Source organism: Chroicocephalus ridibundus, chromosome 16 (genome assembly GCF_963924245.1).
Source record: "Chroicocephalus ridibundus chromosome 16, bChrRid1.1, whole genome shotgun sequence".
Classification (NCBI taxonomy): domain Eukaryota; kingdom Metazoa; phylum Chordata; class Aves; order Charadriiformes; family Laridae; genus Chroicocephalus; species Chroicocephalus ridibundus.
The window spans coordinates 10,049,629-10,065,391 of NC_086299.1; the positions used below are offsets into that span (position 1 = coordinate 10,049,629).

The following is a 15,763-nucleotide window of genomic DNA, read 5'->3' on the forward strand; positions in this document are numbered from 1 at the left end:
GAGCCCTGAGCGTGCAACGGGGGCACCGTGCATGAGTGTGAGCTCGCACAGAGGCACAGCACACGAGTGTGAGCTCTGAGTGTGCAATGGTGCACAGTGCACAAGTGTGAGCTCTGAGTGTGCAATGGATGCACAGCGTGCGAGTGTGAGCTTTGAGTATGCAACAGGGGTGCATTGCGCGAGTGTGAGCTCTGAGTGTGCAACAGTGCACAGCCCTGTCGGCACATGAGTGAGAGCCCTGAGCGTGCAATGCATGCACAGTGCACGAGTGTGAGCTCTGAGTGTGCAATGGATGCACAGTGCGCGAGTGTGAGCCCCAGGCGTGCAACGGGGGCACAGTGCGCGAGTGTGAGCTCTGAGTGTGCAATGGGGGCACCGTGCACGAGTGTGAGCCTTGAGCGTGCAACATGTGCGCAGTGCACGAGTGTGAGTCCTGAGTGTGTGACGTGTGCCCAGGGCACGAGTGCGAGTCCCGAGCGTGTAAGAGGTGCATGGTCCAGCCAGTGCACGAGTGTGAGTCCTGAGTGTGCAATGCATGCACAGCACACGAGTGTGAGCTCTGAGTGTGCAAGGGATACACAGTGCACGAGTGTGAGCCCCGAGTGTGTGATGGGGACACTGTGCACGAGTGTGAGTCCTGAGCGTGCAACAGGTACACGGTCCAGCCAGTGCACGAGTGTGAGCCCCGAGTGTGCGACGGGTGCACTGTGCACAAGTGTGAGCCTTGATTGTGCAAGGGTGCACAGCCCTGACGGCACATGAGTGTGAGCCCTGAGTGTGCGACGGGTGCGCAATGCACAAGTGTGAGCCACACGCGTGCAACAGGCGCTTGGCCCCGCCGGCGTGTGAGCGTGAGCCCCGAGCGTGCAAGAGAGGGCGAGCCCGCGTGCGTGCAGCTGCACAAGCGCGTGGGAGTGCGAGCGCAGCAGCGCCTGAGGGTGCGAGCGCACGAGAGCTTGCGACTGCGGGCGCGTGGGAGCGCGTGAGCGTGCGCGGTGCACGTGGGAGCGCACGCGCGAACGCACGGCGCGAGCGTGCGAGCGCGTCAGTGCCCCTGGGCGCCAGCGCACGGTGCGACTACGCGCGCGCGCGCCAGGACGCCAACGCGCGTGCGAGCGGGAGCGCACGTTCACGAGGCCGCGTGTGCACCGGAGCGTGCGGGTGCACGCGTGCGAGCGCATGAGCGTGCAACGCAGCGGGCTAGTGGGAACACCATTTGACCAGCAGACCCCTGCGCCGGTGGCACGACAGCCGTTTATTGCCGCAGGCGTCGTACGGCAGCCGTACGTGGGGCAGCCATTTAAAGCTGGAGGGGGATTTTTGGGGGGCGGCGGGGCCTAACCCCGCTCGTGCTGCGCCCCGACGGGGGCGGCGGGGGCCCAGGCGGCCTCCCCCCAGGCGCTGGCCTGGCCGCCGGGGTCCCGTTCCTCGTAGCCAGGGTTGCGGCGACCGGTAGCCAAGCGGCAGAAGCAGCCCCCCGGTCCCCCGGAGTAGTGAGCCAGGAGGGCGGCCACGCTGGAGAACTCGGCGTTGGAGTGCTGCCGGCGGGGAGAGGGGAGAGGTGAGACACCCCCCCACCCCCCGCCCCGGCTCGGCTGGGGGTCACACGGCACCCGGGCACCCCTGAACTGAAGGCACCCGCGCACCAAAAACCCCGTGCACCCATTGCACAGGTGCCCCCATGCACCAAAAACCCCCGTGCACCCATGCAGCAAAGGCACCCGCGCACCCATGCACCAAAAAACCCATGCACCAAACACCCGTGCACCCATGCAGCAAAGGCACCCATGCAGCAAAACCCCCGTGCACCCATGCACCAAAACCACATGCACCCATGCGCCATATAGGCATGCAGCAAAGGCACCCGTACGCCCCCGAACTGAAGGCACCCGTGCACAAAAAACCCTGTGCATCCATGCACAGGTGCCCCCATGCACCAAAAACCCACGCACCCATGCAGCAAAGGCACCCATGCAGCAAAACCCCCGTGCACCCATGCACCAAAGGCACCCATGCACCATATAGGCATGCAGCAAAGGCACCCGCGTACCACAAACCCCGTGCACCCAGGCACAGGTGCACCCGCGCACCAAAACCCCCGTGCACCCATGCACCAACAACCCATGCACCCATGCAGCAAAGGCACCCATGCACCAAAAACCCTGTGCACCCGTGCACCAAAGGCACCCGTGCACCCATGCGCCAAAACCACATGCACCCATGCGCCATGTAGGCATGCAGCAAAGGCACCCGTACACCCCCGAACTGAAGGCACCCGTGCACCCATGCAGCAAAGGCCCCCGCGCACCCATGCACCATATAGCCACGCAGCAAAGGCACCCGCGCACCAAAAACCCCGTGCACCCATGCACGGGTGCCCCCATGCACCAAAAACCCCGTGCACCAAAAACCCCGTGCACCCATGCACAGGTGCCCCCATGCACCAAAACCCCCATGCACCAAAGGCACCCATGCACCATATAACCATGCAGCCAAGGCACCCACGCACCAAAAACCCCGTGCGCCAAAACCCCCATGCACCCATGCACCATATAGGCATGCAGCAAAAGCACCCGCGCACCAAATACCTTGGCACCCACGCAGCAAAGGCACCCATGCGCAGAAGCACCCGTGCACATGTGCGTCACGCACCCACCAGCCCGACGCACCCGCGCACGGGTACATGCATGGACCCAACGCGCCCGTGCGTGCCCACGGGGATGCGCCCGTGCGCCGTGCATGCACGCGGCGCTGCGCCCCGTGCGCTGACGCGCCCGCACCTCAAAATGCATTCACGTGAATCAAACACGCTCACAGCGGTGCCCCCGGGCACAGGTGCACTCGTGCGTCTAGTGTAATTGCACGCCGAAGCATGGGTGCCCCCGTGCACCCGCACCCGCTGGTACCCGTGCGCCCTGCGCCATGCACGGAGGCGCCCGTGCACCAACGCGTGCAAGAATCAAACGTGCCCAGGCACCGACCCCCCCGTGCACCATGCACAGGGGCTCCCCAGCACTGCTGCAGCCAGGGAGATGCCTCCGAGCCCCCACGCTCCGAGGCACCCGTTTGCCTGCGCACCCATGCAACCGCGAAGCAAATGCACCCAATGCACGTACACCCCAGTGCATCCATGCACAGGTGCACCAAACGCACCAGCGCGTCGATGCACAGGCGTCAAATGCACTTACACAGTGCATCAAAGGCATGTACAGCCCCATGCACCTGTGTACCGCTGCACCCATGCACCCATGCACCAAATGCACCGGTACATCCATGCCACCAACTGCACGTACGCCCTAGTGCATCCGTGCACCAGTGCATCCATGCCCACAGGCACCAAATGCACCAGCGCCCCCATGCATCGATGCATCCACGCACAGATGCGCCAAATGCACTTACACACCAGTGCGTCCACACAGAGACGCACCGAATGCATCGGTGCACAAAGGCACTTACGCAGTGCGTCAAATGCACACATGCCCCAGTGCATCTGTGCACCAATGCATCCGCTCACGGATGCACCAAATGCACCGGTCCATCAATGCACAGGTGCACAAATGCACTTACACGGTACAACAAATGCACGGGTACCATCCACCAGTGCCTCCATGCACTGATGCACTGCGGCGCACGTGCATTTGGCGCCCTGCCTAAGCGCATCTGTGCATTGATGCAGTGGTGCATTTGGTGTGTCTGTGTGTGGATGCATCAGTGTGTAAGTGCATTTGATGCATCTGTGCACCAAGTGTACGTACACACCAGTGCATCCATGCGCACATGCATCAAATGCACCGGTACATCCATGCACCAATGCAGCCATGCACCGATGCACCAAATGTACTTACACACCAGCGCATCCATGTGCAGATGCACCAAATGCACCAGCACATTCATGCACCCATGCACAGATGCACCAATGCAGCCATGCACAGGTGCACCTGTATGCTCATGCACCAATGCAGCCACGCACAGATGCACTAAATGCACCGGTACATCCATGCACCAATGCAGCCATGCACCAAATGCACCGGTACATCCATGCGCCAATGCAGCTATGCAGAGATGCGCCAATGCACCTATGCACAGGTGCACCGATGCAGCCATGCACAGATGCACCTGTACACTCATGCACCAAAGCAGCCATGCACCAAATGCACCGGTACATCCATGCGCCAATGCAGCTATGCACAGATGCACTGATGCAGCCACGCACAGGTGCACCTGTACACTCATGCACCAATGCAGCCATGCCCAGATGCACTAATGCAGCCACGCACCAAATGCACCGGTACATGCACGCACCAATGCAGCCACGCACAGGTGCACCTGTACACTCATGCACCAACGCAGCCATGCCCAGATGCACTGATGCAGCCACGCACAGATGCACCAAATGCACCGGTACACCCACGCACCAGCGCCGCCATGCACAGATGCGCCGATGCAGCCATGCACAGGTGCACCTGTACACCCACACACCAGTGCAGCCATGCACCGATGCACCAAATGCACTGGTACATCCATGCACCAACGCAGCCATGCCCAGGTGCACCTGTACGCTCATGCGCCAATGCAGCCACGCACAGACGCGCCGATGCAGCCACGCACAGGTGCACATGTACACTCACGCACCAATGCAGCCATGCACACACGCACCAAATGCACCGGTACATCCATGCGCCAATGCAGCCACGCACAGATGCACCGATGCAGCCACGCGCCGATGCGCCAAATGCACCGGTACACCCACGCACCGATGCCGCCATGCACAGATGCTCCGATGCCGCCATGCGCCGATGCACCCACGCACAGACGCATCAAACGCACGTACCCGAGTGCAACCGTGCCCCGCTGCAACCACAAACCAACCCCCTCCCCGCTGCCCTCCCGCCTCCGTCGCCCCCGCCCCGCGCAGCCCCTCACCTCCACGCAGAACCTGCCCTGCTGCGTCCTGCAGAGGCCGTAGGGGACGACGCCGCAGGGCGCCCGCACCCACAGGCACCAGCGCGGGGCCAGGCCGGGCTCGGGGCGCAGCAGGAAGGCGCCGGGCACGTCCCGCCGCAGCAGCGCGATGCCCCCGGCCCTGGGGAGGAGGCGGCGGCGGGTGGGCGCGGGGGGGACGGGGGACAGGGATGGGGTGAGGGGGGGGGGGGCGGCGAGGAGCCGGGGGGCTCCCATGCGCTCACCTGGCGATGCCGGCGAAGGCCCACACGCTCTCGGCGAGGACGCTCTCGTCTTCGGGGAGGAAGGCCAAGCTCCTCGCCCCTTTGCTCTCCCATCCCGCCGCCCCTGCGGGAGCCCGTTAATCCCCTCCTCACCCCAAAATCCCCCATGGAATCGGGGTCACGTGTATGCGTGTGCGTGTCCCACTCTGTGCCTCAGTTTCCCCTTGTGGGGACTCACCGGCGTCGCGGGGCGGCTGGTGGAGCTGGCTCTCGCCCCCGCAGTCCCGGTAAGCCCCCGAGCGCAGGACTTTGCTGCGAATGGCTTTTTTCCGCACCAAAACCGGGGAGCAGTAGGGGTTCCCCGGGCGCCAGGCGCCGGCTCTGCCCTCCGCCTCCGGCCGACGCTCCTGGAGGGGGTGGAGGGGCCGTGAGGGGGGGTCTGGGGGGCGTTTGGTGGGAGGAACGGCATGCAAAGCACCGTGCAAAAAAAAATAAATCCATGGCGTGCAAAAAAAATGGTACGCCAGAAAAGCCACAGGGGAAAAAAAAAAAAAAAAGCCATGCAAAAATAAAAAATGCCAAAAAAGCGATTGCCAAAAAACACCACGGAAAAAAAGAAATTGCTGCGCAAAAACAGCATGCAAAAAAAAAAAAAAAATGCCGTGGCAAAAAACCGCGGCGGCCAAAAAAAAAAAAAAAAAAAAAAAAGCCACGCGAAACGCCCTGCAAAAAACCACGACGGTGAAAAAAAAACCCGCCCCGCGAAAACGCCGTGCGAAAAAAAACCCGCCATGCCAAAAATGATGCCGTGCGAAAGGCCGTGCCAAAAAACGCCGTGCAAGAATAGCGATGCAAAAAAAAAAAACCAAAAAAAAAACACAAACAAAAAACCAAACCCCACCGTGCAAAAAAAGTCGCAGCGCGAAAGACCACGCAAGAAACGCGGTGGCAAAAAAAAAAACCACAAAAAACTCCGTGCGGAGGCACTCGAGGCCAAAACGCCGTGCGAGAAAAGGCCGCGTACGGAAAGACCGCGCGAAATAACTGCCCGGCAAAATACCCTTTCAAAAAAGGCCGTGCCAAACGCCGGGCAAGAAAAGGCCCCCCCAAAAACCCGGTGTCTCTCCAGCTCCGCAAAGAAAAGCGGCGCAAAAAGGCCGCGCGAGGAAAGGCCCCGCGGGACACCGTGCAAAAAAAACCAACCCCTGTGCCGCGCGATAACGCGCCGTGCGAGGCAAACGCCGTGCCCCCAAAACACCATGCATCTACCGCTGCGCCAAAAAAATCGCCCTGCGAAAAGCCCCGTGAAATCAAAGCGCTGCGCAAAGAAATACTGTGCAAGAAGAAAAACGAACCAAAAAAAAAAAAGGGCCGCGCAAAAAAGAGGCCGCGCAGGACGCCGTGCATAAAAAACCGCGCCGTGCGATAACGCCCCGTGCAAGACAAGCGCCGCGCAAGGACTGGCAGGAAAAAAACCAAAACCCAGCAAAAGCCTGTGCAAAGAAACGCCGCGCAAATACCGCCCTGCGAAAAAACCGCCCCGCAAAAAGTGCCGCGGACGCACGGCCGGGGAGTGAAACGCTGCGCAAAATAAAGGGGGCGGTGCAAGAAAGGCCGTGCAAGACACCGTGCAAAAAAAAAAAAAAGCCTGTGCAAGAAAAGCTGTGCAAGGCACTGTGCGAAAACATCCTGTGCCGTGCGACGCGCCGGGCAAGGAAAAGGCCGGGCAAGAAGTGCCAGGCCAAACGTCGCGCAAAAAATGCCGCCCAAATACCGCTGTGACAGAAAGGCCGCGCAAAAAAAAAAACAAAACAAAACAAAAAAAAAAGCCCCGCGAGAACCGGCCGTGCGAGACATCCCGCCAAAAAAAAACCCACAAAAAACACCCCAAAAACGTGCTGTGCGATGACGCGCCCGCGAAACCTCCCGCGAGGAAAAAGTCATGCAAGAGAACTTCGAAGGCGAAACACCAGGCGCCAAAAAAACGCCACGCGAACGCCGGTTTTCCAAAAAGCTGCCCTGCAAAAAGGCGCCGTGGACGTGCGGCAGTGCAGTGAAAAAAAAAAAAAAAAGAAAAAAAAAAAGAAAAGAAAGGGGCTGCGCAAGACGCCGTGCGACAACGTGCCGTGCGATAACGCGCCATGCGGTAACGCGCCGCGCAGGAAAAACGCCGCACGAGAAGTGCCGGGCAAAACGCTGTGAAAAAAGCTGCCCTGCAAAAAATGCCGAGGACGCGCAGCTGTGCAAGGAAATACTCCGCTAAGGAAAAAAAAAAATAAATAAAAAATAAAGGGCCGCGCAAGACACCATGCCATAACCCGCCGAGCGATAACGTGCCGGGCAAGAAAAACGCCGGGCAAGAAAAACGCCGGGCAAGAAGCGCCGGGCAAAACGTCCTGCGAAAAAACTGCCACACGCGGACAGGCCGTGCAAGACACCGTGCGAAAAAAAAGAAACCCACCCTAACCCCGCCGCGCGGCGCGATACCGTGCCGCGCAAGCCACCGCCGCCATCGCCCCACCACAACCCCACCCCCACCCCCGCCTCTTGGGGGTGCACCCACCCCCGGTGCCCGGGTGCCCAGGGCGGGGGGCGCGGGCAGGCGTCGGAAGGAGACGAGGGCGTTGACGTTGCGCGACACCTCCTCGGGGTTGAGGGGCTCCCGCAGCACCCCCGGCCCCGGGGGGTCCCCGTCGCCCGCCTGCTCCTCGGGGTGTGCCAGCAGGTAGCCCAGCTGGAAGGAGCGGCAGAGCAGGAGGTGCAGGGTCTGGACCTGCGGGAGGCAAGAGAAGCTGCCGGCAAATATTAAAAATAATAATAATAAGGGTGTATTTTGGGGGGGGGGGGAGTGGGGGAGGTTTGGGGCACGCACCTCGGCCGGGGGCCCCACGAAGAGGTGGCAGAAGAGGGCGGTGGCCGGGCTGCGGGGATTGCGGGCCACGAAGGCGAACTGGTGGTCGGCGTGTCGCCACGTGCTGTAGAGGATGCGGCGCAGAGCGTGCGCCATCAGCAGGGTCTGCGGGGACAAAGAAGTTGGGGGGGGGGGGTCGGGGGGGGTCAGTGGGGACACCCCCCTCACCCGCCGTGGGGTGCAAGCGGTGCCGGGGTCACCCCTCTTCGCACCACGGGTTGGAAAAGGGAAGCAAAAAGCAAAAAAGGGGCGCTGGGAGCGGTGAAATCCCCCCCCCAAAGTACCTTTCCAGCAGCACCCAGCACCCTCGACCCGCTGCCGGCACCCGTGACCCCCCCCTCCCCAGCACCCATGAACCCCCACCAGCACCCATGAACCCCCTCAGCACCCATGAACCCCCTCCCCATTACCCATGACCCCCCCAACGCCCATGAACCCCCCACCCAGCACCCATGACCCCCCCTCCCCAGCACTCATTACCTACCCCAGCACCCATGACACCCCTCTCCAGCACCCATGAACCCCCTCCCCATTACCCATGACCCCCCCAACGCCCATGAACCCCCCACCCAGCACCCATGACCCCCCCTCCCCAGCAGTCATTACCTCCCCCAGCACCCACGACCCCTTCTCCAGCACCCATGACACCCCCAGCACCCATGACCCCCCCCCTCAGGAACCAATGACCCCCCCTGGCACCCATGAACCCCTCCCCAGCACCCATGACCCCCCCAGCACCCATGACCCCCCCTCCCCAGCACTCATTACCTCCCCCAGCACCCATGACACCCTCTCCAGCACCCATGAACCCCCTCCCCATTACCCATGACCCCCCCAACGCCCATGAACCCCCCACCCAGCACCCATGACCCCCCCTCCCCAGCAGTCATTACCTCCCCCAGCACCCACGACCCCTTCTCCAGCACCCATGACACCCCCAGCACCCATGACCCCCCCCCCCCCCAGGAACCAATGACCCCCCCTGGCACCCATGAACCCCTCCCCAGCACCCATGACCCCCCCAGCGCCCACGACCCCCCCACCCAGCACCCATGACCCCCCCTCCCCAGCACTCACTACCTCCCCCAGTACCCATGACCTCCCCCAGCACTCATGAACCCCCCCAGCACCCATGACCCCCCCAGCACCCATGAACCCCCTCAGCACTCATGACACCCCTCTCCAGCACCCATGAACCCCCTCAGCACCCATGACCCCCCCAGCACCCATGAACCCCCACCAGCACCCATGAACCCCCTCAGCACCCATGACCACCCCAGCACTCATGAACCCCCTCCCCATTACCCATGACCCCCCCAACGCCCATGAACCCCCTCCCCAGCACCCATGACCCCCCCCTCCCCAGCACTCATTACCTCCCCCAGCACCCATGACCCCTTCTCCAGCACTTATGAACCCCCCTCCCCAGCACCCGTGACCTCCCCCAGCACTCATGAACGCCCCCCAGCACCCATGAACGCCCTCAGCACTCATGACACCCCTCTCCAGCACCCATGAACTACCCAGCACCCATGACACCCCCTTCCCAGCACTAATGATCCCCCCCCAGCACCCATGACACCCCTCGCCAGCACCCATCACCTCCCCCAGCACCCATGAACCCCTCTCCCCAGCACCCATGACACCCCCAGCACCCGTAACCCCCCCGCTCCAGCACTCATTACCTCCCCCAGCACCCATGACCCCTTCTCCAGCACCCATGACCCCCCCTCCCCCAGGAACCAATGACCCCCCCTGGCACCCATGAACCCCCTCCCCAGCATCCATGACCCCCCCAGCGCCCACGACCCCCCCACCCAGTACCCATGACCCCCTCCCCAGCACCCATGACCTCCCCCAGCACTCATGAACCCCCACCAGCACCCATGAACCCCCTCAGCACCCATGACCACCCCAGCACTCATGAACCCTCTCCCCATTACCCATGACCCCCCCAGCACCCATGACCCCCCCTCCCCAGCACTCATTACCTCCCCCAGCACCCATGACCGCTTCTCCAGCACTTATGAACCCCCCTCCCCAGCACCCGTGACCTCCCCCAGCACCCATGAACGCCCCCCAGCACCCATGAACGCCCCCCAGCACCCATGAACGCCCCCCAGCACTCATGAACGCCCTCAGCACTCATGACACCCCTCTCCAGCACCCATGAACTACCCAGCACCCATGACACCCCCTTCCCAGCACTAATGATCCCCCCCCAGCACCCATGACACCCCTCGCCAGCACCCATCACCTCCCCCAGCACCCATGAACCCCTCTCCCCAGCACCCATGACACCCCCAGCACCCGTAACCCCCCCGCTCCAGCACTCATTACCTCCCCCAGCACCCATGACCCCTTCTCCAGCACCCATGACCCCCCCTCCCCCAGGAACCAATGACCCCCCCTGGCACCCATGAACCCCCTCCCCAGCATCCATGACCCCCCCAGCGCCCACGACCCCCCCACCCAGTACCCATGACCCCCTCCCCAGCACCCATGACCTCCCCCAGCACTCATGAACCCCCACCAGCACCCATGAACCCCCTCAGCACCCATGACCACCCCAGCACTCATGAACCCTCTCCCCATTACCCATGACCCCCCCAGCACCCATGACCCCCCCTCCCCAGCACTCATTACCTCCCCCAGCACCCATGACCGCTTCTCCAGCACTTATGAACCCCCCTCCCCAGCACCCGTGACCTCCCCCAGCACCCATGAACGCCCCCCAGCACCCATGAACGCCCCCCAGCACTCATGAACGCCCTCAGCACTCATGACACCCCTCTCCAGCACCCATGAACTACCCAGCACCCATGACACCCCCTTCCCAGCACTAATGATCCCCCCCCAGCACCCATGACACCCCTCGCCAGCACCCATCACCTCCCCCAGCACCCATGAACCCCTCTCCCCAGCACCCATGACACCCCCAGCACCCGTAACCCCCCCTCCCCAGCACTCATTACCTCCCCCAGCACCCATGACCCCTTCTCCAGCACCCATGACCCCCCCTCCCCCAGGAACCAATGACCCCCCCTGGCACCCATGAACCCCCTCCCCAGCATCCATGACCCCCCCAGCACCCATGAACCCCCTCCCCAGCACCCATGACCCCCCCTCCCCAGCAGTCATTACCTCCCCCAGCACCCATGACCCCTTCTCCAGCACCCATGACACCCCCAGCACTCATGAACCCCCCTCCCCAGCACCCATGACCTCCCCCAGCACTCATGAACGCCCCCCAGCACCCATGAACGCCCTCAGCACTCATGACACCCCTCTCCGGCACCCATGAACCCCCCTCCCCAGCACCCATGAACTACCCAGCACCCATGACACCCCCTTCCCAGCACTAATGATCCCCCCCCAGCACCCATGACACCCCTCGCCAGCACCCATGAACCCCTCTCCCCAGCACCCATGACACCCCCAGTGCCCACGAACCCCCTACCCAGCACCCGTAACCCCCCCTCCCCAGCTCTCATTACCTCCCCCAGCACCCATGAACCCCTCTCCCCAGCACCCATGACACCCCCAGCACCCGTAACCCCCCCTCCCCAGCACTCATTACCTCCCCCAGCACCCATGACCCCTCCTCCAGCACCCATGACCCCCCCTCCCCCAGGAACCAATGACCCACACGGCACCCATGAACCCCCTCCCCAGCATCCATGACCCCCCCAGCACCCATGACCCCCCCAGCACCCCTACCTCCCCGTCGGCACCGTAGACCTTCAGCCCCTGCAAGCTGAACCTCAGCACCACCGACCTCCTCCTGGGGCAGTCCTGACGGGGAGGGATGCGGCGTTGAAGGCCGGGGGGGGGGGGCCAGGCTGTCCCACCCGAGGGTCCCCCCCCATTATTTGGGGTCCCCCTCCGTTATTTGAGGTCCCTCCCCGTTTCCCAGCGGGGGATGCCAGACCTTCAGCGCCCGCAGCTGCTCCTCCAGCCGCCCCGCTTGCTGCTGCAGGTCCAAGTCCTCCACCGCAAAGGAGCCCACGTACTGCGGGGGGGGGGCAAAAACCCACCCGTGTCAGCAACAACCCCCCCACGATGTTATAGCTGCCCCCCACCCCCCCCGCCAGGGCAAGCAGAACACCCCGAGGTGGTGGTTTGGGGGGGGGTCACATGGATGCACCTGCACCCAAACCTCATCTCGGGGTGTCGTTCCCCCCCCCCAGCCCGTGGGTAAATCACCTCCGCTGGCTTGGCGATGCCCCGGGCTCGCTGCTGGGGGGGCGCAGGATCCGGCCCCCTCCCGTTGGCCGGCTTCTTCTTCATGGCAGCGGGGTTTCGGGGCGAAGGCTGGATCAGGATGGGGTGAAGTGGCTCCGGTGCCGCATCCGAATTATCTGGAGCCACCCAAGGCGGCGGCGTGGGAACCTGGATCTGGCCCCCGGTCACGGTCCCTGCGAGAGGGGACAGGACGGACGCAACCTGCCCCCATCGCCCCCCGGTTCCAGCCCGCTGAGCCCCGGGGAGATGCTGCGGTCCCCGTACGGTGGTCCCCAAGTCCCGATCCCCATGCGGATGTCCCCAAGTGCTGGCCCTGATGCAGGGTCCCTCCACCCCCACCCCAATAGAAGGACCCCCAAGTCCTGACCCCAACCCCTGCGCGAGGGTCCCTGCGTCCCAAACCCAAAGTAAGGGTCCCCACCCACAAGCATCATGCCAGGGTCCCCGTGTCCCAGCCCCCATGCCGGGGTCCCCACATCCCAACTCCAGCACAAGGGTCCCCCCAGGTTGACCCCAACCCCGGTGCGAGGGTCCCCACATCCCACCCCTGAGCACCCTGCGAGGGTCCCACGTCCCTACCCAGAGCAGGATGCAGGTGGTCCCTATGTCCTCACCCCAAGCACGATGCGAGGGTCCCCAAATCCCCCCCCAAAACGTGACGCATGCGACCCCCGCGATGCCCTCCCCAAATTAAACCCAAGTGTCCCCATGTCCCGACCCCCAGCGAGATGCAAGTGCCCCCCACGCCCCGAGCACGCAGTCCAGACCCCCAGCAAGGTGCATGCAGTCCCACACCCTGAATCCCAGGGAGATTTTGGGGTCCCCCCGCACCCCATCCCGACCCCCCCCCAGTGCCCTGTCCCACTCCCTGCCAGCCACGCAGCACCGAGCCCCCCCCAAGCTGTCCCTCAGGAGCAAACCCCAAAGCACCAGCGAGGGGGGCAGCGGGTCTGGGGGTGCCAGAGCACCCACCGCGGGGTGCGCCCGGCCCCTCTGCAGCCACCCAAAGGGGTTTTGCCCCCCCGCAGCCCTCGGCCGGGCTGAGACCGGCGCAACTCGTGTCACCGAGGCCACGCCGCAGCCACCTGGGTGCAAACACATGGGAAAGGGGGGGGGTCCGGCTGCTCCAAGTGCATCCTAACGGGGGGGGCGGGGGGGGGTCCCTATGGTGCTCCCATCCCCTTTGCCAGCTCAGGGTTGCCCCTCTCCTTTCTGGCACAATCTAGGGGGTCTTCCCCCCTTCCCCCCCCGCCCCCCCAGCCAATCCGCGGGCAGGCAGCCCCCAAGCCCCGCCCCCTTTTTCCCACGCTCCATTTCTCAATGGAGCCCCCCAGCCCACCGGCCACCCTGGAGGTCCCTAAGGGACGGATGCTGACCCCAAAATTTGGGGGGGGGGGGGGGGGGGGCGGGCAGGGGGGTGGGTGATGTGCGACACCCAGACACCAAAGCAGCCCCAGGGACCCCCACATCCCGCTGAACTGCCCCCCCACCCCAGCTCACGGGCAGCTGGCTCCGATGACTCCGGCGAAACGCAGGCGAAAAATTCCCCGGGTTGCGGCTCTCTGGGCCTTGGCCGGTTGTTTTCCTCCCCCGGGCGGCTGCTCCGGCGGCTCCTGTGGGATGCTCGCCCGTGGGCGTCAGGGCCTCGCCGCCAGCCAGGCCCCAGCGAGCCCGAGCCCACGCCGGGCACGGGGCAGGCGGCAAACTCTCATTTCCTGCCTCCGATGTGCCCGGGCGATGAATCACTGCAATTTACCTCCTCGGTTTTCTCCGTTTCTTGGAAGCGACGGCGAGCAGAAAGGCTCGGGCTTTTTAGAAAACGCGGCTGCAACCGATTTTTTTTCTCTCTCCTTTTTTTTTTTTTTTTTTTTCTTCTCCCTGCGTGCCCGGCGGAGAAGCAATTTCTAACACAGGTGGTCGCTCGCTCGCTTGCTCGCCACCCCCTGCCCCGATGCTCAGGCCCTTTTCACCCCAATTTCTGAATTCCCTAGGGAGTTTTGCCCACCCGGCCCTGCTTTTGCCAGAATAAAATAAAGGAGGATGGCTCCCACCTCACCACAAAGCAACCACGCGAAACCCCAGAGCCTCGGGGTCCCCAAAATCCTCCAGCCGGCCAAAGGCACAGGGCTGAAGCAAAAGCTGCCCCCAGCCCACGGGGACGCGCTGGGATCCCGGGAAAGGGAAGGAAGGGTTTGGGGAGAAGATGGGGTTTCACCCCTTGGGGGTGCCCGAGGGTGCGAGGAGAAGGGTCCCAACGGCGGTGTTCAAACCTTGGGCTGCCGCCAGCACCGGCTGCTTTGAGATGCCGCAAGATGCCCCGGAAGAGTTGAAAACGTCGAAACAACGGGGGGGGGAAAGGAAAAAAAACACCCTCAGACAGATGGGGCTGAAGAAATAACATAACGGAGCCCGGTCTGGCCAGGAAGCAGAGACTGGAGAAGAGCGAGCAGCGGAGCTGGCGCTTGCTCTGCCGGCAACGCCGCCACGGGATGAAGATTTTCCCATTCAATCCCAGTTGCTGCTCCTGGGAAGCGAGGATCTGTCCTTTGGATTAAATACAACCGGACCCACAGCTTTTTTTTTTTTGGGGGGGGGGGGGGCTTGGTATGCAAAAATTGCTTAATTAGCAATTAAAACCACAACTAAAAAGAGTTTGGTGATGACCGAGGGAGGTAACGGCTGTTTTTAGCGCAACGCTCCCCATTTGAGATGCCCCGCAGCCAAATTAAGCCACGCTCACGTGCAAAAAAACCAATTGGTGCTCTAAAAGCAGTGTTTTAAGAAATATCCGTGGGGTTGTTGGTGTGGGAATGTTACTGGGAAGAGGGAGGTTACAAAACAGCCCCCAGCTGGGCCAGGACTCCTCCTCCCCAGAAACAGCCTACGGATGAGAGAAGCCGTTTCTCAAATCCGGCTCGCCCTCGCCCCTGCCCAGAGGAAAGCGCTGACAAACCCCACCGTTTGGGTACAAGTAGCCCTAGGGAAGAGCCATTAACTAATGTTGCTAATTGCTCGACCTCCCTGCGGATTACTCTTTGATTGGGGCTTTCACTCTCCCCGTTCCGTGTCAGCTGTGATTTTTTTGTTAACCTGCTGTTTGCCCCCTCCTTACGGGGCTGGGAACAATTTAGAGCATTTCTATAAGAATTTTTTAAACTCCCGGCTGTTAGAGGTCGCACACTGGGACGGCAAGTGAAAAGAATGAATTCAAAGAAGGCTATTTTCTCCTTTTCCCATGTTATTTCTAGAGGTACCTCCACTCCTCTCAGCACGGTACGTGCAAAGCTCTTTCCGAAAGGCCGTTAAGTGACAAGACTGTCAGGTCACATTCGAAGGAGCGGCGCTGCCCTGGCCGAGGGAGAGCCGGGGACGCGGTGCGGCGTGTTTTAAATGTTGGCGCTGCTCTGTTGAGCGGGGCAGAGGTGGGGAAAGATTTCAGATG

General features: G+C 62.7%; 1 protein-coding gene across 7 annotated transcripts in view; it reads right to left on the reverse strand.

The window, feature by feature from the left end:
* Nucleotides 1-14,775, reverse strand: part of SH2D5 (SH2 domain containing 5) — a 15,973-nt gene extending 1,198 nt beyond the window's left edge. The window contains exons 1-11 of one of the 7 annotated variants that reach the window (XM_063353910.1): nucleotides 13,822-14,775; nucleotides 13,294-13,406; nucleotides 12,283-12,494; nucleotides 12,008-12,088; nucleotides 11,797-11,871; nucleotides 8,038-8,181; nucleotides 7,729-7,957; nucleotides 5,404-5,572; nucleotides 5,187-5,289; nucleotides 4,924-5,083; nucleotides 1,012-1,538 (exon numbers count right to left, since the gene is read on the reverse strand). In XM_063353910.1, the coding sequence (XP_063209980.1) occupies nucleotides 1,201-1,538; nucleotides 4,924-5,083; nucleotides 5,187-5,289; nucleotides 5,404-5,572; nucleotides 7,729-7,957; nucleotides 8,038-8,181; nucleotides 11,797-11,871; nucleotides 12,008-12,088; nucleotides 12,283-12,366 (1,383 nt within the window). In that variant the 5' untranslated portion in view covers nucleotides 12,367-12,494; nucleotides 13,294-13,406; nucleotides 13,822-14,775 and the 3' untranslated portion in view covers nucleotides 1,012-1,200. Of the gene's footprint in view, nucleotides 1-1,011; nucleotides 1,539-4,923; nucleotides 5,084-5,186; nucleotides 5,290-5,403; nucleotides 5,573-7,728; nucleotides 7,958-8,037; nucleotides 8,182-11,796; nucleotides 11,872-12,007; nucleotides 12,089-12,282; nucleotides 12,653-13,241; nucleotides 13,425-13,821 lie in introns of those variants that run through there. The other 6 variants (XM_063353906.1, XM_063353908.1, XM_063353905.1 and 3 more) reach the window with 6 other exon arrangements.
* Between the last annotated feature and the right edge of the window lie 988 nt (nucleotides 14,776-15,763).